This window comes from Dromaius novaehollandiae, chromosome 14 (genome assembly GCF_036370855.1).
Source record: "Dromaius novaehollandiae isolate bDroNov1 chromosome 14, bDroNov1.hap1, whole genome shotgun sequence".
NCBI lineage: Eukaryota > Metazoa > Chordata > Aves > Casuariiformes > Dromaiidae > Dromaius > Dromaius novaehollandiae.
The window spans coordinates 18,126,980-18,148,571 of NC_088111.1; the positions used below are offsets into that span (position 1 = coordinate 18,126,980).

The following is a 21,592-nucleotide window of genomic DNA, read 5'->3' on the forward strand; positions in this document are numbered from 1 at the left end:
AGTCCTAACTGGATGGAGAAGAACTCAGTGCAACACCTTCTACAATTGCTTTGGCTGTTTAGCAATCAAATAGTACCTTTAGTCTCCTTGTCCATGATGCTCTGCAAATGCATACATCCTAGAAAACCAAAATTGCTCTCATCCATTACTGTTTACAGAGGAAAGCACATTTTCTTCCTAATCCATTATGCTGGAATGGAAATGTCTGTCTTAACCGCCGTTGCCCCTGCTACCATCAGCTTGGCTTCTTCCCTCTGAGCTTTTCATCAGACTCCTAAATATAAAATACTTGCCATTTCTGCACCTTTCCTGTCTAAGAGACACATATCTTACTCAGTTATCTCTACCAGACTTAGATTTTGTAAGTTTCTATAGGTGTCTTTGTAACATTTTCTGTTTTCATTGGATTCGTTTGAATGGGTTGAGAATTGTCATTTGCTTCTCTTAGAGCAACCACTGTTCTAGCTACCTGTTTCTGTTTGCTCTTAACCCCCTTTGTCATAACTGTATCATAGCTGATACAATATACAAGTGTTGTACATACAATAATACAACATACAATAGTGTTTCTCAGCCTATTTTTATCTAAAGACCTGCTACATTTAATGAAGGAAGTCAGCAAACCATCTTGCACAGGGTTGCTATAGTGGTTTGCATTTACACCCAAATACAGTTTTGGCTATACTTCTAATGCTTAATGTTTGGGCTGTTTCCTCCCATTTTGTTTGCATGCATGGAAATGTGTGAATTTGTTCTGTTTTAGTTTATGTATTATGAGGTGACAGTCATTTCACAAACCACTTCTGGGGTTTAATGGAGTTGAAAACAACCAGCAAAGACTGCTTTCCACAGGAAGTCCTCTTCGTTCTGTAATGGCAGTAATTCTCCGTGGGATGAAGACAATTGAACCCATTTTCAATGTGATGAGTGAGGTTTCAGCCACTGGGAATATGTGGTTGATTTTCTGGGTATGTTCTTTATATCCTGACCTTATAGGCAAAGTAGGTAGGAGCTCCCATACTTCAATTAAGACCTTTTTTTTTTTTTCCCTAAGATATTTTCAATGCTGAAATTCTCTGTTCTCACTCTGCCTTTGAGTGTCCTTAACTGCTGTAGGACCATCCAGATAGCCACTTGACTGGGCAATGTGGCAGCTTTTCTGATTCAGTTTTCACCTCTTACAGGAAGCAGCCAACATACTCCATCTTATGCAGAACAGGCTGAAGGAAGAGGAGCAGAACCTACTTAAAAGTGGAAGTAAGTTGCATTTCTTCACTGCTTGTACTAGCAGAAAGATTGTTAAGTACCAGCTACTCTATATATAAGTATCCACTTAAAAGCCTGAAGCTGAGCAGAGATGGGTCAACCACGTGGGGATAGAAAGACAGAGTCAACAGAGTATACTGGAAAAAGTGGAATGATAATGACTTGAAAAGGACATCAGTGAAATTGGTAACCTAACCTCCATAAAATGCTCCTGTACCTTGCAAATTTTACCTGCAGTGCTGAGGAGTGAAAGCACTCCCTCGTTAAACATACTATGCAGTTCCACTGAGCAGATTTTGCCCTCATTTTGCTATTATCCAAGCCTGCAAGGACTAGCTGGGGACAGTGCAATTGTCCCAGCACAATGGAATTGCTTGTGAAAGGTTGGTGTGCGAACAAGTGTGGTTAGAAGACTTCACCCAGCAAAATGCTTGTGTGTAGGTGAGTAGGCTCATTGGTGTGTGGGACCACCTGCCTCATGTTACACATGTGCTTGTGTGCCTTGCAAAACTGGAGTACAGCTCTTGTTCTCAGTAGTTTGCCTGCTATACGTGTGCCCTGGAGTTTGGGTTTGTGTACAGGCTAATTCTTTGTGATATGCGTTTCAGGTCATAACTTTCACAGATGAAAAAAACGTCAGTTTGAAATCCTCTTTAATATCAGTAATCTTCAAAGAGTGGGACATGTTTGCCTGCTTGCATTTCCTTGATTTTAGGGTACCTACAAAATGTGAAAGCAATTAAAATTTTGTGTCTTCTTCTTTTTTTCTAAACTTACTTTTAATTAATTAGAATTCTGGCTGAGGATCAGAAGAGAATAATAACCTCTTGAGACTTTTTCAGAAAGCTCACAACCCAGATTTTGCTCCTTTTGAGTTAAGCATCAGCAGAACTTCCTCATTAATTACTGTATAAATTTAATATTGTAATAGGTGCATTTTTATATGGTGGAGGAAAAAATAGAAAGAGGGTTGATTCTCTGGATCAGAGACAGTGCATGAAAGCTAAAATTACATGTGACAGTTTCAGTTTGCTGGCAGATATTCTCTGAGCAAGCTTGTGAAAGAGAAAGCTCACTCCTTCCTGCCATCTTTAATCTCATCTCTCCATGGCAGTGCGGTGCAAAGTGAAGGAGTTTTAGCTGAAACATACAGGATGTTTAATATCAATCACAAGAATGTGGAATTGTTTCAAGGATTTTCTCGAATGAGAAAGTCCATGGCCTGCTATCTGCCAGTTGCCAAGGTAGGTATAAGTTCAACAGGGGAAGAACATTTACGATTAGTAGTTAGCAGCATGAAGTATAGTGTGAAGATTTCCAGATCTGCTTCACTTGAAAAACTATTCGGTGATTTTGCATCTCTGAATACTTCAATCTTGCCTTTTAGTGAGTGATCTAATGGTACCTAAGAACACATGATTATGACTGTTAATGACATAGAGAATATTACCATAATACATCATTATTCAAGTATTTAATTGTCAAAATTAGTGTTTATTCTAGTGATAAGAGCACTAGGATTGTGGTGTCATTGTTGGCTCCTTTGCTGGTTGTCCTGTAACCCTGGGCAAATCCAGTCATCCTTCTGAGCCTTTGCCTGTCGTTGTCTGCATACAGCTTTGAAGTCTGTGGCCCTGGAGAAGTATAACTGAGAGAATAATTTGACTCTTGGAGGCTGTTTCCCCAGGTATGAGCATGGAATACAGCTTAATTACTGGATGCTGTAAGGTTAATTTATTGAATTTTGTAAAGCTGAGACAGCCATTTGCTATCAGATAATGATTATGTACCAGTCTTTGCTTTCCCTTTAGACTAGATCCCACTTTCCTCCTCTCATTATTAGTTAAATGATGCCCTTTATACAATTCAAAACCAAGATACTTGTTTTGGTAAGAAATGCAGAGGCTGGCATCTTAAATGACATGGTGCCCTATTAGGGGTATATTTGCAGAAGAGTTAGCATAAGTTTAGGATCCTGGTCACAAGAAAAGGCACATACCGTGCACAAGGGGAAATAAAGAAACAGCAGCAGAATCAGTGCAGCTAAAAAAAACTAAACAGCTGTGCCTGCCCAAACCACCCCAAAGGTTAATTGTTGTAATATTCATGCTTGAAATAGAAAGCATGATAAGGGATGGAGTTTCTGCAGTCAAGGCTTCCCAAGAGCCCTACAACCTTGGTCTGGCAGTCAGTGATTTTTATCAACGTGTGCTATAAGCTGATATATATTCTGGCAAAATGGTGTAAAGTGGAACAGGCATGAACACTTAAGCCTTATTTCACCCATATTCTGAGATTCTGTATGCCAGGTCCTCATTCTGAGGTAGGATGTGCCCTTTTAATGAGACAGACACACAGAAGATAGAAGGCCATCAGAAAGATATTTCTAAAGTAGGTTTTAGAAGAAAAATGCTTATTCCACTTGCATTTGTAAGTAATCCCACACATACAAAGCAAAGTGCTTTTACCGTAAGTTGTCATCTGTATTCAGTTTGTAAAAAACGAACAAAAAAACCCCACCTCTGGACTTAAATGTCTGGGCCTTTAAGTCAACTAATATATTAATGCCTGGTCACAGAGCTGTGAAAGCGGGTCCTGCAATGACTTGGTCCTGCCTATGCAATGTGCTCTGGAGTTGAAGGGATTACCACCTTTCCCATGCAGCCTCCCTCGGTGGAAAGCAGGCAAGCTGGCCTGCTGTCTCCTAATATCTTAAGACTCTCCGTGTGAATCTTCCAAGTCCCTGAGTGGTGCTGTTAGCTTCATTTGAATAGATTCCTTGTTTTCCTGCACAAAGGTGTTTCCAGAGAGGGGGCCAGTGCCTCCTGCAAGGGAAAGGGAAAGGTTCTCCAAGTCCCATTACACTTTGTCCCTGAGAGCTGCGAACCACTTAATGAGGCTCTTCTAACAGCGTAAACTGGAATCTGTTGATAAATTTGTTACCATTAACTGATAAAAAGCGTTCGTCCTGTCCCTGTAAGCACTCTTACCTTTGCGTGCCTTAGTAATTGATGCACTTCTCTTGCTGTCTGAATCCTTTGACCTTTTCTACCGCTAATTTGCTAAGAAGCGATTGCAAATTAACAGTTCATTTCTGTGCAGCAAAAGTTGCAGGAGTTCTGGACAGCTCTAACTTTAGTTTCAGGCTGAACTAACTTCAGAGAATCCTAAATCATAGCCTATATTTTTTGAAAATGTGTTATAGAAGATCGGTTAAATTGTGCAGGTCCAAGGTTAGGAGTATAGAAAGCTGCTACATAAGTCCTGACACTCGCATAAAATTTGCAAAAATCTTTCATGTAATTTAGTAACAGCCTGGTTCTTTTCTTTTCTTTTGCTGGAGTACATTGCAAATCATCTCTTATTTCTCACAGAGCATCTCCATAAAACTACTGCGCTAAAAAAACCCTAATACTAAGTTACATGAAAAAACATTCTTAAATTATGTGAAGATGTTGAAATTTAGATACAGATCAAGCTTTTAGTATTATTTGCATGATGAAAATACATGCAGTTAAGTATTTGTAGCAGTACAAAACATGTTTCTCGTGATGAGTGATAAGAAAAGTGCTGGTATTTTTTGTAATCTTTATTTCACGTAAGACGCTGCTAGAGAAACCAATGTACGATGTGGTGTTTGTCATACAGCATGGTGTTTTTCACACACTGCGCTGTCCTTGTAGCACATCCAAGGCTGGTGCAAGGAAACAAGTGCCACTTGACAGGAAAGCAGGGCTTGGTTTGACTGTGGAAAATGGAATAAGAACTCTTAAAATATTATATTAGACACTGCTCAGATGACCACTGTGAAGACCATTGGTAGAACTATTGTCAGAGACATGAAGAGCTGCTCTGGATATGGTTTGGTGTGGAAGGAGGGGGCTAGGAAAGTCCCTGACCACAACAGAAACTCAGGATTTATTCCTTCTGGTTCATGCATGGTTGAAAAAACATGTTTGCTGAGCAAAAAGGAACACATGACAGATGTTCTAGCCTAAAAGACATTTTTTCCAGACTAATCAGCTTATTTCATTTACAGATTTTTCTTTCTGTTTTTTTGTCCATTTAAAAGCAGAATATATCAAATAAAGCAAAAACACTTAAAATATTTGGTTTTGAAAATATAAAAATAAGACCTTTAAACTTTCAGAATATTTCCTGCATTTCTTTTGACCAAAGCTATGCTCAGAATTTGATTTGTTTGCAAAAAAATTTGCAAAATTTGCAATTGAAATTTGCTGTATAACTGCTTCCCCCCTGCCCCCCATGAATATACCACTTTCTGCAAAAATCATGCCGAGCTTCAGTTAGGTAAACCTGAAAGACTAAAGATGTAATCACAGGTTTGTCAGTACAGCCAGTCAGCCCTGCATAGTCTCGCTTGCTCTGTAATATGAATAAATGTTCCCGTTACACAGGATTGTGAATTTGCAGTAGGTCAGCGTTGTTCAGCAAAACTCATGTCCCAACAAGATTAACTTCTGCAGAGCTTGAAATCTGCCCGATACACACCCAAAACGTTTTCTTGGCAAGGTCTGCTTTCTCTTTTTGGACAGGCAGGTAAACTGTGCTGAACTTTATCGTCTTGCTTGATTAAGCTGAGCAAATAGATGTGCTTAGGATGGCGGATCGCATGACACTTGCAGTTTGCTGTCATACCGACTCTTGTGCTCTCTCTAGTCAGGAATTGATGCTTTGAAGTCTGATAGTCGATAACCAAAAAGCCTTATTACAACAGTTGTCACACTTGAAGTGTGGCAGTAAGTCGCTGGGTAATTCCCACGAGGGCTGGGAGCCCGGATAACTTTGCTAGTGCTCAGCACCCTCGCCAGCGGGATGCTAAGACCATCTATCTTTTTGTGACAGACACTTGGAGTTCGTCCACAAGTCTTGTGTGTTGCTTGCTAAATAATTGCAAATTCGTGTTTTAATTTAGTAGTGCTTTGATGGATTTTTGGCTTTTAAAGTCATTAGAAACTGTTATGGTCATTGAGTATGACCTCTTCTGTAAAATGGGCCAAAAAGTATCTTACCTACTCATTCCGGTGCCAAGACTAAAAATCCTAGTTTAAATGGAACTTGTCTTTAACAATTATTTTTAATGATTTCAAGTGACAGAGACCTATTCCTTCTCCAGGCAGCGGTTAATTATCCTTACTGTTAAAAATGTGAGACTTGGATGCTGCAGCAGTAGGCCATTTTAAAATAACCAAGAGATGTAAGAAAATGCCCTTAGACGCAACTCTGCAACATACTAGTTGGTGTGTGTTAGTATGGTCTTGCCCAGTTTTAGTATGTTAAGGTCTGGACGCCCACACTTTCTGCCCAAGTTTGTAGGAGCTTCAGGGGCTTGGAGCTTGGTCACCAGCTCTTGGTACTGAGATGAATTTTTCTCAAATCAGATGAGGGATCTTAGTTTTGTGCTACGGACAAAGGATGTTCCCCTCTGAAATTTTCCATCTCTTTCAAAGCATTTTTTTTTTAATTCAAATTGCAGAGCTGTGAACTTGTAAGTATGCGGGTTGACACACACGACTGGTTTCTCTGAGTTTGATGAGACAAGACATGAATATGAGTTTTGGTAGAATTGAGACTGAGACTTTCAAATGAGAACTGATCTCCACTCTCCCTTAGCTCACTTTAAAAATCCCAGTCCTCCCATTTTTTTCCAGTTCTAAAATTTCCTTGTATTAAATAGATATTTATTTTTGGATCAAGTGGCTGTTAGTTATCCACTTGTTTCTCTCATAATGTTGCTTCACCAAAATCAACATCTTACTGAATGCAGTAATTGCTGTAGAGCCAATGCTTGTGTTTTCAAAGGGGTGATTTTTATTATAAAATTATATGCTAAACAACATTTATATTTAATTCTAAAGCTCATCACTAAACTGTGCACCTTATGCTCATTATCTTCACCCCAATAGCTTCTTATTTTACAGTTGCATACGTTTGCTTGAATATTTATGCAAACAAACAAATCTGTAATGAAATCACTGCACGTTATTAAATCATGCTGTTTTTCTTTCAAGCATTGCAAACTACCTAAAATTAAATCATTATCAATATTAATCGGTCCAAGCATCTGCCCCTTTTCTCTTTGGAAAAAACAGGTGTGCTTTGGAAACAAGTAACATATCTTCTGAGAGCAGCGTTTTTCAGCTATGGCCAGTATGTACTTTTTACTGCTGAACTGGTTTAATTGAAACTAATGTAGTTGATTAAAATTTATGAAGTGGAAATGTTGAAATGCAAGGAGAGAGAAGTCTAAAATCCCCAAGTCCAGTATCTTCTCTCTCAGACAGTCTCATACTTTGCCAGTGCTGTCAGTGCATGAGAGCAAATCACAACAGTGGGGAAAATGGGCCAAATGCAGTTTATAGAGTCTCTCTGTTGATCACCTTTTCATAGTAAAAATACAGGGTTCAGTAAATAGACCAGCGTTAAGCTCCAGGAAGCTGCCAGCATTGGCTTAAATTTGGGCACATGGATTGCTAAATTGCAATTTATTGTTAAATGTCAAATAATCTTCATGTAAACCAATGCAAATCTCATAAGCCAGCTGCGTTAGAGTGTGTTCTGTACTTCATGTACCAGTATGTGTGAATTTGGAGTAGTATGCTTTATCATATTGATTGCTTTATGCTGATACTGAGAGAAATGTACATTTTAAGAGTAGTCCTTAGCTCCCTGGAATTGATGCATTGTCATTTCTATTAATGCAGTAATACACAGTGAATGGTTGTGACTTCTCCTAGGGCAACAGGTAGTTTCCCTCTATGTGTTGTTAAGTGAAGCTTCCTGAATTGTCATCTTTTCATGAATAACAAGAATATTTTGCTGCAAATTGGACAGAGTGGGCATATACGATGAGAAATGTAGGATGCTCGAACCCTGTAGTCCTCTAGATAAGATGGGTCACACAGAGCATTAGCCCAGTGTGCCATTTAATCCCGTTAAGAAGCCTCTACTCAGCTGGTCTTTATCTTGTATATTTAAATAAATTGTCAGCAATATGCTCTGCTTCTGCATCCCTGGTATTTTGGTCTAGCATAATTCTGTTCTGCTGGCGATAACTCTGACTGTATACAAGGCAGAGCTGGGGCTGGCGATAGCAGCTCCTGAGCCATCCATCACAGAGTGCTGGGTCAGAGCAGGACGTTTGTATTTTTGTAAGTGAAAATGTGCTGGATTTCTTTCCGAATGGTTTGCAGGAGACTCAGAGGCACAGATTTTATTGTTGCTGAATTTGCATTTGTAGTTCCCTTTTTTCTGTTCCTCCAATGTGCTTTTACTATAGCAGCAGGCTTATGCTTCGTGTTAGAGTATGGGCATCAGAGTTCCCGCCAGACTGTTTATTGAAAATCCAAACTCTTGCCACACACTCTTAACAAGAATTGTTCCAAAGTCACAACTCAGAAGGAAAAATGTTGCGCTGTGTTTATGTGCTGCTAATCCGCCTGGTGAATCTTCCTTCATTTTTTTTATTGAAGAGTAATCCAGAATTTTTAAAGGCAGAAATGACAGCTAGATGTTCAGTTGCTGTTGGCCTTACTTGTCAAGCACGCTTAGGAAACTCGGGCGGTGGAGCTGGGATACAGGGCATGCTTTCCAGGGGCTGGCCGGTTGTATGCTATTGCATCCACATATGGGCTGAACAGGACAGAACTGCAGCTCCATCATTAAGTTTAAACATCTAAGTTAGTGGGTGAGAAGGATAAAAGAAATGTGAATAAGAGCAGGTGGAGAGCAGCTAAGAAACTGAGAGAAAGAAGAAAAGGGCTGGGTGAGAAAAAAGTTGTGTTTAAACCGTTTCCTTCCATAAAGAAAAAGCTAGGAGCCCTCCAGCCATCATTCTCTCTCCAAAGTAGCTATCACTTCTATCCCAAGGCACAGGATCTTACAGCAAGTCCCATTTTCCAATAGAAAATTGTTGTGGGGAATTGTATGGTGACATGAGCTTCCTTTTAACAAGTGGAAATGGGTCAGAAATGGCTGGAGTGCAAAGGAGTGCGCTGCAGGGAGCTGGAAGGGTTCCCATAGTTCAGGAGAGCATTAAGCCACAGAGGAAGATAGGTATTTAGGGAATAACATTTCTGAGTATATTAAAGGAAGATGGCAGATTCATTCCTGGGGGGGGGGGGGGGGGGGGGGAAGGTTGTCTTCTTACCCCTGCTTTTTCCCCAAGGGAGTTGTATTTTACATGTTATATCTGAGAGTCTGCTGCCACAAGTGTTTAAAAAAAAAAAGGGGGGGGGGGTGTTCCAGAAAAGTGAAATATAAAATTAAAGCCCCATGTTGTGACAGCAGTGTCCCTTCCCAGAGGAGAATCACATCACTGCACATCTCTGCCGAGTGAATGCTGTAAGCCTTACTACACCTGAAGTGGTGTTAACTGGGTTTGTCGCTTTGGGTTATCAGCAGAAAGCACTGGTTCCATTAGTCTGCATCTTGTGCTTGTGCTCCGGAGGTCCCCGTGAAAAGGATAAAGTGCTAATGGGAATGAATCTGAAATGGTTTGGCAAAGGAATCATATTGGCTCTCTGTGGCATCATCAGCCTTGGCCAGTGATGCTGGTAGCCAGAGTACCATGTTTGACAAAATCTGAAAAGGAGGAACTGCTGCTCAAGAAAAACAGAAAAACAAAAAACAATCCAAAATAAGCAAGACGGCATTTTGGTAGTTGCCTGAGAACCGTTGCAGATGGAGCAGTCTTGCTGTTTAACATACAGAGCATGAACCAAAGTCCCTTAGGTAGGCTACACGTTGCTCTTCCCAAGGTGTTTGCCTGGGCAAGGACTAAACAAAATCTAGCTTTCCGGAATACCAGGTACGCAGAAACAGTATTCAGGTCACACCGCAGTAAGTGATTCTTTCACTTGCCAAAGAAGAAACTGCAATGCAAATAGAAATCATAGCCAGCACTGTTATGAGCTTCATAATCTTACCAGGATATCAGATACATCCCTTGCTATTATGTTTTGTCATTAATTTAATATTGCAATGAAAAAAAGATTATGGAAAAATGTCTAGTATTCGTACATTGTCTGATAATTAAATATTGCAAAGATATATCAGCTCATTACTAATCATAAATAAAAGTGGTTATTTCAATTTTCCGCACAGACGTGTGTAATTAAATGAGCCTGGGAAAGGATTGCCTGTTTTCTCTAAATAATTAACTGGTATTGTAGCTGCACGGGGTGATGACCTAACACCGCATCCGCTGGGTTTGTCACAGGGCTGTTGATTCCACAGGCTCGTGTAGATCTGCCATACGCAGCAGTCCTTGCCAGAGCACCAGCTCTGAGCTGTAGGGTCAGCTGGCGTAGAGGGGCTCATTGCTACTTAAATCAGAGAGTATGTTAAGCCTGCGTCAGCTGAGGACCTGCCTCACTGATTGACTGTTTGATGAGTGAAGTAATCACAAGTGGGCAGTAGCTGGAAAGTAGGGCTCAGTCTGGAGAGCCAGGGAGTCTGCAGAAGCAGGTTGGCATGAACAGAAATGGGGAGGGGGCGGCAGAAAAGCCCATGGGATAGGAGCCTTAAATGGAGCAGAGCCCCTTCCAAACCTTCCACCTGCTTCTGAGCCCAGCTGGACAGCTTCAGAGGAGACTCGGAGGAAAATCAGTTCAGCTGGTCATGCTTGTGAGTACCAATATGGGACTGGTACAACTGACATGAAGAGTAGTCTGCCCTGTTCCTTCTGCAGACACTTTTACACATTTGAAGATTTTTGCCACCCTTTCAAACAACTGAAGGACAGTTTAACCTGAGTTCTTAAGGTTTGTTTCAATTCAGTGACTGGAGAATGGGAGTCAGGACTCAAGGATTTGATTGGGATAGGAAGAAGAAAATGAAAAGGCAGATTATGAAAATATCTGGAGAAGTTCCTGGGCCTTGGGAAGTTCTCCTATCCTTCCAGGCATCTTGGGTTTAGCCATAACTAATTGCATTTATGTGGGATGTTTCATTGTGCTTTTCTAACCTATGATTAAATGAAAGGCAAAGATTCTAAGGGGACATTTTTGATATTCCTTATGTCAGGATAAAAGATTTGGAGACATATTAATAACCCCACATTTTCCAAAGGCTTTTAAAAGATTTTTATTCTGAAATCAATTGCTGAAATAGCACCTTCTGACTGTATATATATGATTCATAGCCAGGGAGTATATTTAGAACATTGCCTTTATGGTACAATCTGAGAATTGTCTCAAGGGTTTTTATATTGTACATGCTGTTCATCTCAACTTCTTTGGCACTGATGTCTGCAATGATGCCTGCCTTAGTGAGGACCAAGAGGTTGGCTATTTCCCTGTGCTTGTCAGTAGAGCCAGTGCTCTGTCTGCTACTGCATTTTGAGTTCATCTTGGCCTGTAACAGAGGCAGAGACTGCTAGCATGCTCTTGTATCCAACTGCTATTCTGAGTTGTTGTGGGTTGGTTCAAATGATGTTACTCAACTGCTTTTGTTTCACCCAGATAATGATGATTCCGACATGGAGATTCAGGAGGATGAAGGATCTGATACTGAGGGGGAAGAAAGGCAGACAATGAAGCAGCGCACAGCCATGGAGACCAAAGTGCAAGGTATCTTAACCTTTCCTTAGTTTTCTTTATTCAGAAGAACATGCTGAAAGTCTCTGAAGCATCTTAAATGTAAGATCCTTTAGTATTCAAGAACATTGCAGAGTTCTCTTGAGCTTTAAGAGGACAGTGTTTTGTGGAGAAAACATAGTGCTTTCAAGGGAGCGTATTACGGAGTATTTACTGGAAAGAGTACCACGTGAGAAGAATCCTCCCTTAGTTTTGTCTTGCAGATTCAGGAGTAGCTTTGTATAGAAAGCCTTAGAAAAGTAGTTGTATTTCTCATTGCAAAGCATTTCTTTTCCTTTAGCTCTAGACACTAGCCCTGGTAGGGTCATCTTCAAAAGGAGACCTTTAGTGAGTTCATTAAGCCACCGTCACTGACACTGTTATGGGTGCAAGACCACCTGAATTATTTCTTTCATGGAAGGACATCTGGCTTCTGTCTCTGCTTACATGTAGTGAAGTTTTAGCCTCTGGCTGGTGATTCCAGTAGATTCTGGTCAGTAGCAACTCAAAGAAATTACTGTCTGAGGGGCTGTGTTTCACTTAGGTGGAAAAAAAAAATGTTCTGCCCAGTTTACAATCCAGCAAAATGAAACCACAAAATCTGGCTAGCTCTCATTGGCATTCTTGTCAGCTGTGAGTGATTTTGACCACCATCAAAAGCCCCTCTGGGCTCTGGATGTAGTACCAGTGTGGGTAATTTCATGTGCCAGTACTTCTGTTCGAACCTGTTACTTGGATAGACTGCAAATGAATTTTTATGTCTGAGTCTAATTCTGCTCTCCCTTCTCTGAGCAAGGCCAGAGCTAGAAGCTGACATTCGCAAATCAATGTAATCCAAGAATTTTTATCCCTATTTTCTCTATTTCTTCTTGAAACATGCCAGAAACCCTGATATTTGCTAGTATTTTTTTACGTTGCAGTTTTTCAGAGAAAAGACCATACAGAGTTTTTAGGGCTTTAGAAGTGACTACGTATAACTGTTTAAGATGCCCCATCTCATCACTTCTCTTAGGCCGGGAGTGATAACCTAGAGACATGGGAACTGTCTGTAGTCACATAGTCAGCTCTTAACATCAGCTTTTGGAGAAAGAAGCTCTATTATAAAAATTGTAGATTTTGTTACAAGTAGCATTTTTCTAGGAAGAGCTTTGTTATCACTAATTACACTGACTGCAAACTCAACATTAAGTCAGTGCTTGTCACACTTCAAGCGCCCATAATCCCCAAGATGTTTCTCTGCCGTGCTGCTTAGATAGCTTGCTATGCTTTTGTACCTCTCTTCCTTGTATAGTAAACTACTTCTAGCACGTAATTATCCTCTGACTTTCACATACTCTGCTGTTTGCTGGCTACAAGGTGGCCATCCCAATGTTTACTGTTTCCGTATCTCTCTGTATTTTGGAAGCCTCCCTTCGCTGCTCTGTCCTCTTTCTGCCTTCCGCCTGCTATGAACAGAACTATTGGATCAGCTCCAGGTTAAATGGCTTCTTTTCTGCAATTCATCCAGAAGAGTAATGACTGTACTCTCCCGCTCGTATTCGTAGCACTTCAGTCCTACAGTCTTCTGGCAGAGACAGATACAGATGTTGTTGAGCTTTTAAGCTGAGAGGCCTAGGCTCACTTTTCTGCCTTGCTAAGGTTTCTCTTCATAATCTTGAGCCTAGTCACCTAGTCTCTCTAGCTCTATCTGTACTGTGAGGTTAAGAGCAGGCTTTCTGTCCACACTGCTGGCTTTGGTTCAAAATGCCTACTTTTTTTTTTTTTTTTAAAGAAAAGTCAACCTTGGGATTTCTGTTCTCCTGGCTCGCTCAGTCCTGCCCATCCCTTATCTGTCCAGACTATATGAGCAAAGGCTTGGACTATGTCAAGATACCAGTCAGGCCAGAGCGTTCCTCCAGGAGCTCCAGCCTGATCCGGAGTGCATTCTTACATGATGAGCAATTCTGGACTTAAGAACAGGTTCAGATCTGCACTTGTCTGTGTAAATGGGCCCCTTTGGTCCCAGTCCTTCACTGGTGATGTTATATGTTTGACTGTGTGACCCTCACATACTGACATGCTGGAGACCATGTCAAGACCTGAGACTGAAGTCAGGTGCCTCAGCTTCTTTGGAAAATCAAGCCTCAACACTCACTGGGCATTTGTCATTAAATACATAAAAAATCTATATGTATACTTCAGCATAGATACTGTTTGCATTTAAAATGTACTTAATTATTAAGGCAGTATAATAAGAACATTATTGTATTAATTACTACTTTCTTTTCCTGACTCAGTTCAAGACATTTCAATCATTTTCTGTTAAAGAATTGTATTTTCTTAAAAGGTGGTGTTTCTGAGCCACATCTGTCCTCCTGCTGAGGAGAAATAGGCCACTGTGGTCACTTTATGCAGATGCTGTGGTTCAGTTTTACACCTCTAATTTACAGGTTATTAATATGTTAAGAGAATACTTCCTCCCTCTGTTCATAATAGGTAGGCAGGTACTCCAGTGTGTTTGGCCATTATAGAGGCAAGATTTGCAGGGAGATATAGTATCTCTTTTTAGGCCACTTGGTATAATTGAGAAAAATGGACACACTTTCAGGCTCAAGAGTCCTTTCATGAGGTCTGTCTAGATGCAGCAAAACTCAAACTAAATGCAGCTTTGACACAATTGCTCCTAGTTTTGTTCTTTTAGTCAGTTCAGAGACTTGAAGGGATAGGATTTAGTCTCCCATGAAGCAGAAAAGAGTGTTGGCAAGGGGAGGCATGACAAACTGCTAGTTCCTGTGGTACAGAGAGAAAATCGAATCCTTATTCTCTTCATACAGGGAGGAATAAGAAGGGGCAGGTTGAGAAGGAAGTTTTAATGCACTATGTAGCTTGTATCTCCATTGTAGTTCAAGATTTTTAGGCTCTGGTTCAAAAAGCAGTCAACTAGCTTTAGCAAGCCAGGAAGGCTCATGTTGGTACAAGAAGGGAAGAGGCATGGAGCTGAGAAAAAATGGCTAGGAAGATAGTAGCCAAACTGGCAGATGCTGGCTTATTGAGTTTGTGAAACTACAGCCTGTTTTACAGTGATTCACAATTGCAGGCAAGTCTCCTGCTTGATGTGGCTTATTAAAATTAAATCCACGTGTCACTAATCATTGTTTTTATAAATAAAAGAATACATTGATCATCTGTACCTTCTAATTGAAGGTTGTAAATGTGAATAAAAATGCATAATGCACTTTCATTCTGTCTGGCAAGAGATAAGTGAGGCAGTTATACAAATGAAACAGCAGATGCATGGAGAAGTTAAGCAGCCCTTCCCAGGGTCACACTATGGGTGAGCAGTGGAATTTGGAGTAAGACTGTGTTTTATCAGAGTGCCAAAAAATACAGAAAATAAATTCTTGCAGTGTTCTAAGGTCTTAATCATCTGCAATGTAAAGAAGCCTCTTGACTGAAACGGGCTATAGACCCCTAGTTTGCAACTGGTTAGTTGTTCATGTGCAGACAGGGTGGATGTTGGGATGAGGAAAGCAAAACCTTGTCCTAGAATGTAGACGTTACCGTGCCAGGTCAGATGAAAGGTCCACCTAGCCTGGTCTCCTGTCTCCAGCGCTGGCTGAAAGAAAATGCCAAGGGGAGAGTGTAAGAACTTCCCTCGGTACTCTCCCATCCTTCAGCTGTTTCAACCTCCATCAGGGTTTCCTGAGCTGAATGTGATTTCTGCATACTTGGTTTAACTCTCAGTAGATTTTTTTTCTTTTCTAAGAACCTGTGCAGTCTCCCCTTGAACTAAAGTGATTTTTTTAGCATCCACGCTACCAGAAGTGGCAGATTTTGAAGTGACATTGTGATTACATGTGCAGATCTATCATTTCAGCCTCATTCAGACAAGAGCTCTGAAATGCATTTTGGAATCATGAATCAGTTCAGAATCTCTCCTGTTCCTAGTCTAGTACTGGCTCATTGTGCAGGCCATGGCAGACTGGTACACGCTGTGCTTGGAACAAGGTAGGCCGTGGAAATGCTACAGAGTGAAACAGAAATGATCTACACTTGCAGAGCAGACAGGCATGGGGACTTGCGCTTGTCCATATTAAATCACCGTCTATTCCTCTATCCACTTTTCAGCTCCCATATCCAAATGTTTTGGAAGCTCTTATGCTTCCCTTTAATGTTGACATTAAGGGCATTTTTGTCCTGTTTGTATTGAAAAGACTGTTTCACTATCGAAGCAATAACAGCTTCAACCTCATTTGGTATTTATTGTAAGAAGGCAGCTTTATCGCACTCTAAATGCTGCTCAGTAAACAGTCAGTCCGAAGTCAGACAATGAGAGCGCAGCTTTCTTGGAGCCTTTTACCTTTCCAGAACTGCACCCAGAGGATCAACGTGATAATGATGTGTTGGCAGACAGGTTAGCAATTGTACCTCGATAAAATCTTAGTCTGTGAAAACCTGCGCAGTTAAACACAGCAAGGACGAAAATGTCTGGATGTGGCAAATGAGGAGAATAGAAGTTTTTTGTTAAGAAAGCAAAGTGTCTCTCCCTGGAGGTCATAAAACCAAATATGCAACAATCAAACCCAACCAGAGGCCGACTCACCAATGCCAGCTTTTCCTGTGCTATAGCCAGGCCTGTGCATGTTCCTCATCTTGCCATGGATATATTTCACGGAGGGATTGCACATGGAGTGGCATATATCCGAAGCATGCTGATGCTGCTGTTACGTCAGACATTCAGGGTCTTGAGGTGATGATAATGTTTAGCCTCCCTGTCCTAGTTTTCTTGCTAAATTTGAGCTTGTGAGTGTAAAGTAGGAGCTGGCTAGCAGACACTGGGCAAGGGCCAGAGATAACCTTTTTGCAGTGTGCAGGGTATGAAGGCTGAAATTGCCCTCTTTTTTAATCTTTTAGGGGGAAAAGGGAGGTTTGACACAACAGCAAGAAATAGCTCCACTGACCTGTTTCTAAATCCCTTCCTACAGTACACAAGCTAAAAAGTAGGAAAGTCATGATCTGGGTTTGTTCTCTGTTGAAATGGTCAGACTTCTCTTACAGAAATCCTCTCTCCAGCTTGTGACAACGTTCAGACATCTGCTACTGCATTTCTAGAATGCTTTCCTTCTCTCTAGCCTCCCCGAGGTGTGTAGAAACCACAGACGTGCTGTAAATCTGAAGGGGAGTGAAGGAATTCGATTAGGAATATACAACAGCTGCCTCCTGTTTGTTCAGAGCCTTGCTCACATTGAGTTCCTGCGGGTGTCACCTGCCTGATTGTTAGAAATATATGTTAAATAACTAATCTATTTCTTCCCTTCTCTCTGGTTCCTAAAGGAAGCTATTATATCTGGGAGTCCAAGATCAAGAAACATATGCAAGTGCATTTATCTTTACAAATACAAGATGAACAGATCGCACTTTTTCTCAGTGTTGCCTTCCTTTCTATGGTGGAAACGATTCTTGATAGGGAAAACGTGCTGAAGCACCCTGCACTTTCCTAGGCATCATTCCAACGCTGTGTGATCCCATCAGCCCTGATCTTTCGGCTTCTTCCGCAGGGACAGCTGCCTCTTACTGGCACGCAGCTTAGTGCAGGATGTAGTCTCCCTTTTTACCTTTCCAGAGTCATTCCTCCCAGTCAGCATATCCAGAAACCGTTAAGAAACAATGGACAGGACGTCCCTGCTGCTGCAGTCAGAGGCACTGGAGCTTGTGTTGTTTTAAGCCCAGAAGAAAGTGTTTCATCTCTGCCACTCTGGAAGATTTGTCAAGGGTCTGTTTCACATGCGCACTTCAGCCACAGACTCAAGAAACTGCCAGTCTCCTTTTGATGTCCCAGCAATTCCATCATGTCAAGGCCTGAGTATCAAAAGTACCAGGAATCTGCAGGTCACATACTCAGTGGGGCTTGCAGGTACCCTGCACCTCTTGCCTTTGGAGGCCTGCACCTGGCTAGACTTTGATGTCTGCACAGAAGGGAGAGCTATAGCCCTTTTGTGGTGCCAGACAGGCAGTGGTGAGTCAGGTATGAATAGCAGCCTCGACACAGGCTCTGCTGGGCTTATAACTCTTCATACCTTTCCTTTCCATGTAGGGTTTGCGATTTTTGTGCTTGGAAGCTTTGAAAATCCACATCTGGTTTCTTGGTGATTAACAATAGATGAACAGAAACTAGAAACACAATAAATCCTTCAATCTGGTCAGACTGCTGCTGTCTTCCTGATGGTTCTTCATGAGCCCTGATGTTTGCAGGCCTCTCGTTGCATGTCTTGGCAGATGGGCCTTGATCCAAAGTCTGTGAAAGTGAGATGAGCAGGTTTGGATTTTGCTTATCATGGTGGTGGCAGAGGAAGAGGACTAGAGAGGCATAAAGAATGCGTCATGCAGGAAGGTGTTTGGCTATGTATTAATGGTATTCGACTTCTCCAGCTGTTTAATGATGTATGAAGTCAAGGGGGACCATTTTCTAGTTGCATCTGCCCTCAAAGCAGCTCACAGCCTTGCAGGACTCTACCAAACTGGTATTGATCTCCATGAGCTTTTAAAAATAAATTCTTCCTTTGTGAACGCCACAAAGTGCAGTTTTACCCTGACTGGGACTCTGTATGTGTGGCATACAGCAGCTCCTTGTGACCGTGCTTCCGAAACATGCTGGAATGTATTTTTCTAGTAAAGCAAAGCAAGTTCTAATTGCAAACCCCATAAAAACATTTTGGAGAGTCAAATTAGTCTCCTCTTCCTTGCCTCTTCAGTTCAAGCAGGAAGGAAAAAGAGTCAACATTATAGGTACTTTAGGAGCCACTGGCTTTGAATGTCAGTGCTTAAAGGAAACAAATCTGAGAAGGAGGAAACTTGACATAATTGCTGTTCTGATTTTAAAATATTTCTATGTGAATCTCTATAGATTCCCATCCTCTAGATAAGAGTCTGAAAGGTCTTTTGCTTTAGTGATATGGCTCACTGCTGGGCATTACTGGGACTGCGTGGCTGGGGAAAGGGCAGCAGTCAAGCCTTTTGGAAACGCTCAGCACATAATAAGAGTTCAGGTCCTAGAAAAGGGGCTGCCGTTTGAAGTAACAGAAATTAATTTGTCTTAACTTGGAATAGAGCTTCCTCCCTCAAATCTGTTCGTCTTTTCCTAACAGAGCGGTGTTCAGGTGCGCGTGCTGTGTCAGCAAAGTCAAATGCATATTGGGAGAGAAAAGGTTTTCCTGTATGCCTTCAGCCCATGCTATGGCAGCTGCAATACTGGAGGAGAAGGAGATGCTGTAGGTCAGAAGTGGTGGACTTGAGACGGGCAACTAGCTCCCAAGCAGATTTCCTTTTCAGGAAGGTTATATAAAAAAAAAAAAATAGCCAGAAGTATGCTTATCCTGAGCAACAGCTGTAGTGGACTTGATTGCTGTACTTTGGCAATGCCTAGAAAACTCTGCTGAGGGCAGGGCCTTGCACTCAGGGATACAAACACTCACGCATCAGAAGGCAGTCCCCAAAGGACTTGCAGATCAGAGAGATCAGGCAAAGGATTTATCCCTATTTTCTGGGTGAGGAGGTGAAGTGGAGGAAAGGGAGGTGTCTTGTCCAAGCTCACACTGGGAATTTGCATTAAGAGCTCAGGACTGAATGCAGATCTCCAAAATGAGAGCAAAATGTTTCAGCTGCAAGTCTGTCTCCCCATGGTAAGGTCATGGTAGGTTGTCCTGACCTCTCTGGTGAAGTGTCGTGTCTTGCTGTCAAGCACGGGGTTAATGTATACCCTCTGCTGAGTAAGAACATGAAAGTCATTCATACCCTGCAGATCCGTTGTAGGCAGCTGCACAGATTAGTACAATGGCAAGCACTGCATGCAGACGAAAAACTGCAAATGCTCACAGGCTTAATCTTGGATATGCATTTGCTTCTGCTCTTTGATGGCTCCAGTTGCTATAAACCATGGCGATGCACTGAGATTAGATTTGAATCCAAAGGTGCAGTGAATTACAGTCTGCTCATTACTAGCATTTTACCTAATTATCACTCTGTACAGTCTGTCCTAGCTGAATTCGTATCGTCTGTAAGTAAACATAACCAGCTTTCGCCTACTTGGAAGCTGCGTGAGCCTCTGTGGCCAGAGCGATGCAGCACTAATGCCGTAGCAAGCTGAGCCCAGCTAAATTGTACCCAATAAATTTCAAGCGACATACCCCCCGTGCCTGCCAACTCTCCCTGTTTGGTGTGGACAACTTCTCTCTTTCCTGCCTCCCCGCCAGTACACAAATGCACTCCGGCCATCTGTCATGTCTCTTGCTCCCACGCAGAGAAACTTGTTTTTTCAATATCTGAAAAATAAAGCATGCCTCCCACCTTTGCCACAGAGGGTCTTGTATTAATGTGGAAAATCTGCTTTCTCTCCTGCGTAGGCTACAGCATACTGCACACCCTGAAGCTCCAGGCCCTCCACATCCCCTAGTGTCCCCTGTGAGTGCCCTGGAGTTGTGCCACGAGACCTAATGCTGATCCCACAGACACTAGTTCAAAGGTGCTCCTGGCTGAAACCAATGTAAGGATCAAAGTCAGGGCAGTATTTGATTCTCTTCTTTCTCCAGCTGCAGCAGTCAGTTAGATGCTCACAAGATGTCTTTACACTGATGGTCTGCCAGTGTCCTGCAGGTCTTCTGCTGGCAATCTCATTGGTGATTTTGCACTGTCTTATTTTATCACATCACCTTCTTTGATTTCCTGATTCTCTTTTACATTCAGGATGTGTCTCATCTTTTTCTCATCAGTAAATTTCAGGAGCTCTCTTCTGCTTTCTCCTTTGAAGTAATAATTCCCTATCCAGCACTTGATGCTGAGTCTTGTACATACCAAAATTACAGTTAAACTCTTGGACCCATCTATAGACAATGTAGATCTATTGTCTCCTAAGGATGTTGGTTGTAGTTGTCTCTGAATTTACATAGTTTGGTCTAGCATATATCACAGTAAATATCTCTAAAGCTTGGCAGGAGATTCTCTTTCCAGGAATTCTCTGGAGACAAATCTCCATTGCCTCTGTTGTCAGCAAGCAGGTGGGTAGAGGACACGGCTTTTTGTTTAGAGACATGAGGTGCTTTAAGCTGTCGGCCGTGACATAGCAAGGTTTTTGGCAAATTCTAGATGTGTTAGCCAGCTTTTTGTTATGCCTAACCAAAATCAAACTTGCAAAGGGAGCAAAAGGGACCTGTGTTGTTTTGGTACTTTGGGAAGTACAAAGGAGGTTAGAGAGGGCATATTTTAAAGTTGCTTTGTTCTCATGCTGAAAAGACAGATTTTGTCAAGATTGCAAAGACACATATCTGATGTGGAATAAACTAGGAGATAAGATGACAGGAGGTAAATAGATGGTGAAATCTGATACTCACAGCAGGGCTGTTGAATAGGCATTTGGTTAGCACTGAGTGACTTCCAGTGGCTGCAGAAAGCAAGGCGGAGAGAAGTGAAATGTTTTCCCTTTGCCCAGGCAACCCACATGCAGAATTTCCCCATCAACTCCACTCTACGTGTTCCCACCCCTTCCAGGGAGCTGCAAAGGAAGGCCACACTGGCATCTTCCCCATTTCAGGTGACCCCTACATATCCAAAAGTAGCAAAACAAGACACAAGTGTTTTCTCCCTTTGCAGTAAATTCCTTCTAACCCTTCTTCCACCAGTGAGAACTCCCCCTGCCTCTGCACCTCTGGCTCTCAGCAGGGAATTGCACCTCTGGCTCTCAGCAGGGAATTCTTGAC

General features: G+C 41.8%; 1 protein-coding gene across 2 annotated transcripts in view; it reads left to right on the forward strand.

The window, feature by feature from the left end:
- CLUAP1 (clusterin associated protein 1) overlaps nucleotides 1-21,592 on the forward strand; it is a 77,457-nt gene that overhangs the window by 49,886 nt on the left and 5,979 nt on the right. For both annotated transcript variants that reach the window (XM_026106486.2, XM_026106487.2), the window contains exons 9-10: nucleotides 1,185-1,257; nucleotides 11,751-11,858. In XM_026106486.2, the coding sequence (XP_025962271.2) occupies nucleotides 1,185-1,257; nucleotides 11,751-11,858 (181 nt within the window). The remainder of the gene's footprint in view (nucleotides 1-1,184; nucleotides 1,258-11,750; nucleotides 11,859-21,592) is intronic.